The sequence below is a fragment of the Limulus polyphemus genome, unplaced genomic scaffold (genome assembly GCF_000517525.1).
Source record: "Limulus polyphemus unplaced genomic scaffold, Limulus_polyphemus-2.1.2 Scaffold99, whole genome shotgun sequence".
NCBI lineage: Eukaryota > Metazoa > Arthropoda > Merostomata > Xiphosura > Limulidae > Limulus > Limulus polyphemus.
The window spans coordinates 976,070-979,060 of NW_013665709.1; the positions used below are offsets into that span (position 1 = coordinate 976,070).

Genomic DNA, 2,991 nt, shown 5'->3' on the forward strand with positions numbered 1-2,991 from the left:
GCTTCTGTTAAGAATATGTTACGAATTACTTGTTTTTATTAGAAATATGTTATTAGTTTTTAGGTTTTATTAAAATACATTATTACGTTTCAACTTTGATAAGTGATGAAGTAGCATATAATACTGTTGTATATATATATATATATAACATAATAAACAATCGGTGGCCCTGTTTCAGATTTTTATAACCTCCAATAGACCATCCGACTAAAATAGTGGCACAGCGGTATGTCGGCGGACTTATACCACTAGACATTGGGTTTCGATACCCGTGGTGGGTACAGCACAGATAGCCCATTGTGTAGCTTTGTGCTTAACTACAAACATACAAATTAATGTTTGCCCCCAGTATAAAAGCGGTATGTTTGCGGACTTAAACGCTAGAAACAGATAGCCCATTGTGTAGCTTTGTGCTACTTCCAACAAACAAACAAACTCTTTGGATTTTTTTGTTTTGTTTTTTCATATACCACCTGTTCTATCATTTTTTGTCACATGATGTGGACATCTACAACAATGAGATAATGCTCTGAATCTTTTCACGTGTGGTTGGTGTAAGTTTAGTTAGAAGTTAGTCCTCCAATGAAACGTTTTCAAACGATCAATAGCTCTTTCCGTAACGAATAAGCTATTGTTACGTAACGAGTTGCGTTGCAAATTAACCTCTTCCCTCCTTAGGTGGAGAAGCTCCGCCTTAACGGTTTCAGTGTGAAAAGTACGATATGAAGTGTGGAAAATGTTGGAAACATTGTGGGTGTTGAACTGGAAAGTGTTTATGAGGTGTAAAAATTGAATAAGTTCGCCATCTGTTGCTCTATTTAATGGTTTCAAAGCATTTCGCGTGCCTCAGTGTATTGGTATACAACAGAAGCTACGAACATGGACTACTCGACATTAGGAGCCACACCTAGCTTATTTCCCGTGAGGTCCGTCAATCTTTATCCGATGGTAAATCTTCCGTCATTGCGTTTCACTGTAAGGCAGATGGTAGCTGTGTGCGAGGCTCTCGAGGAGAGTGGCGATATTAGCCGCCTGGCTCGGTTTTTGTGGTCTTTGCCCGTAGCCTATCCACACTGTGCTGAAGCTGACACGAACGAGGCTGTGCTTCGAGCCAGAGCAGTCGTGGCTTTCCACGACAGGAACTTCCGAGAACTGTATCGTATCCTTCATAGTCAGCGATTCTCCAGAAAATCTCATGTAAAGCTACAGGCTTTGTGGGTCCAAGCCCACTATATGGAAGCCGAGAAAAAGCGGGGAAAGCCCCTTGGTCCCGTTGATAAATACCGTGTGCGAAAAAAATTCCCATTTCCATCTACTATTTGGGATGGGGAACAAAAGACACATTGTTTCAAAGAACGCACGCGGGACTTGTTAAGGGCATGTTATCTTCAAGACTCTTATCCAACCCCGAGTAAAAAATACGAACTGGCTGAAGCCACAGGTCTCACCCCAACTCAGATAGGAAACTGGTTCAAGAATCGCCGCCAGAGAGATCGAGCGGCTGCATTAAAAAACAGGTAAGATAATAACTGATAGCAGTATTAGTGTTTTAAATGTTCTAATTATGTGAACGCATTTCTCCTCATTACCTTAATCATCGAAGTGTTCAGTGTTTACTCCTGAGAACAAGTTCTCTACGTTTTTTAAATCATGATTTACTTAGTGTTATTGAAAATAACTAGTTTTGTAAACAGTTCACAACACATAATTTTAATCACCAAGATGTTCAGGGATTAGCTGTAAAGAACTTGATGATGAACTAGGTTCATAAACTAGTTACTCGTGTAATTATTTACACTTCTGAAATTTCTCTGTAAAACAGACTCGTGTTTTTGTCAGTATATAATCACTTGTATGATCGAAGTAGCTGATAATTTCAGTTCTGTCAAAGGCTTGTTTCACAGTAAACTACGAACCGCAGTTCAGGTGGTTTTCAATCGATAAAATATTTCCTTTGAGGTTACTATGACAACAATTATCCGGATTAGGATTGAAAACGATTAGTTATAAAGTTTGAATAAAAAACAACACTAGCCGTTTCCTAATCTTTAACTAAATACAAAATGGATAAAAACTATGAACTGCAGCCGAAACTATGATTTATTTTGTACGTTTTTACATGACATTTAAATGTGTCGATGGATAGAAAACTTTAGTAAGAAAATTATAAAACATTCATGTTACGATAGTGCATAAAATAATTATAAACACAATAAAACCGTCAAAAGCAGTTTGATATTCTGACAAGTCGAATTTTTAAGGAATACTTATCAATTAATATAAGAAAAAAGACAATAGGTACAATAAACAGTCTAATATTAACCCTCTTGTTACAGGTTGGTCCAGCAATCACAGCATCTTTCCAAAGCTACTACCAACTATGCGTCAAACCAGGAAACAAAATATATTTATCCACATAGTCTAGCATCTCATCTGCTGGCTAAACACTCAATAACACCACGTAGCTCGGAGAAAAACGAAAATAGAAAGGACTGTCGCTTTGCATGTTATGAGGTCTTATCGCGTGTATTTTCAGGTGACCGTGATAAAAAGCTAAACACAGATAACCAGGGTGTGTCCTCTGACGAAACAAGAAGAAAGAGTGCTACAAAGAAACATCGAAAAAAAAGAATGTAAATACTTTTTAAGTATTTGAGCAAACATTAAAAAACATTTGGGTATCATCTGTGTTACTGGCAACTTTAGCAAAGATCTGAGCGTCATACATATTTAAGTATCAGTTATAATAAAGCTTTGCAAAATTAATTATATATATATGTATAATAGATGATAAAACTCTGCTTGGAAAATATAATTTAAATGACTTTTGGGAAAAAAAAATTGGCGACTTAAGTAGGTGATTTAGATCGCAATCCGCTAGAGTAAACAATAAGAGTAGTCCGCTAGAGTAAACAATGAGAGTAGTCCGCTAGAGTAAACAATGAGAGCAGTCCGAGAGTGAGCAAACAATGAGAATAGCTCGCGAGGGCA

General features: G+C 37.1%; 1 protein-coding gene across 1 annotated transcript; it reads left to right on the forward strand.

Annotated features, from left to right (window-relative positions):
* Window positions 1-721: 721 nt before the first annotated feature.
* On the forward strand, window positions 722-2,769 carry LOC106469909 (homeobox protein SIX6-like). Its single transcript, XM_022399268.1, has 2 exons — window positions 722-1,517; window positions 2,337-2,769. Exons 1-2 carry the CDS (start codon window positions 880-882, stop codon window positions 2,635-2,637), a joined length of 939 nt encoding a protein of 312 aa, XP_022254976.1. The 5' UTR covers window positions 722-879; the 3' UTR covers window positions 2,638-2,769.
* Window positions 2,770-2,991: the final 222 nt, after the last annotated feature.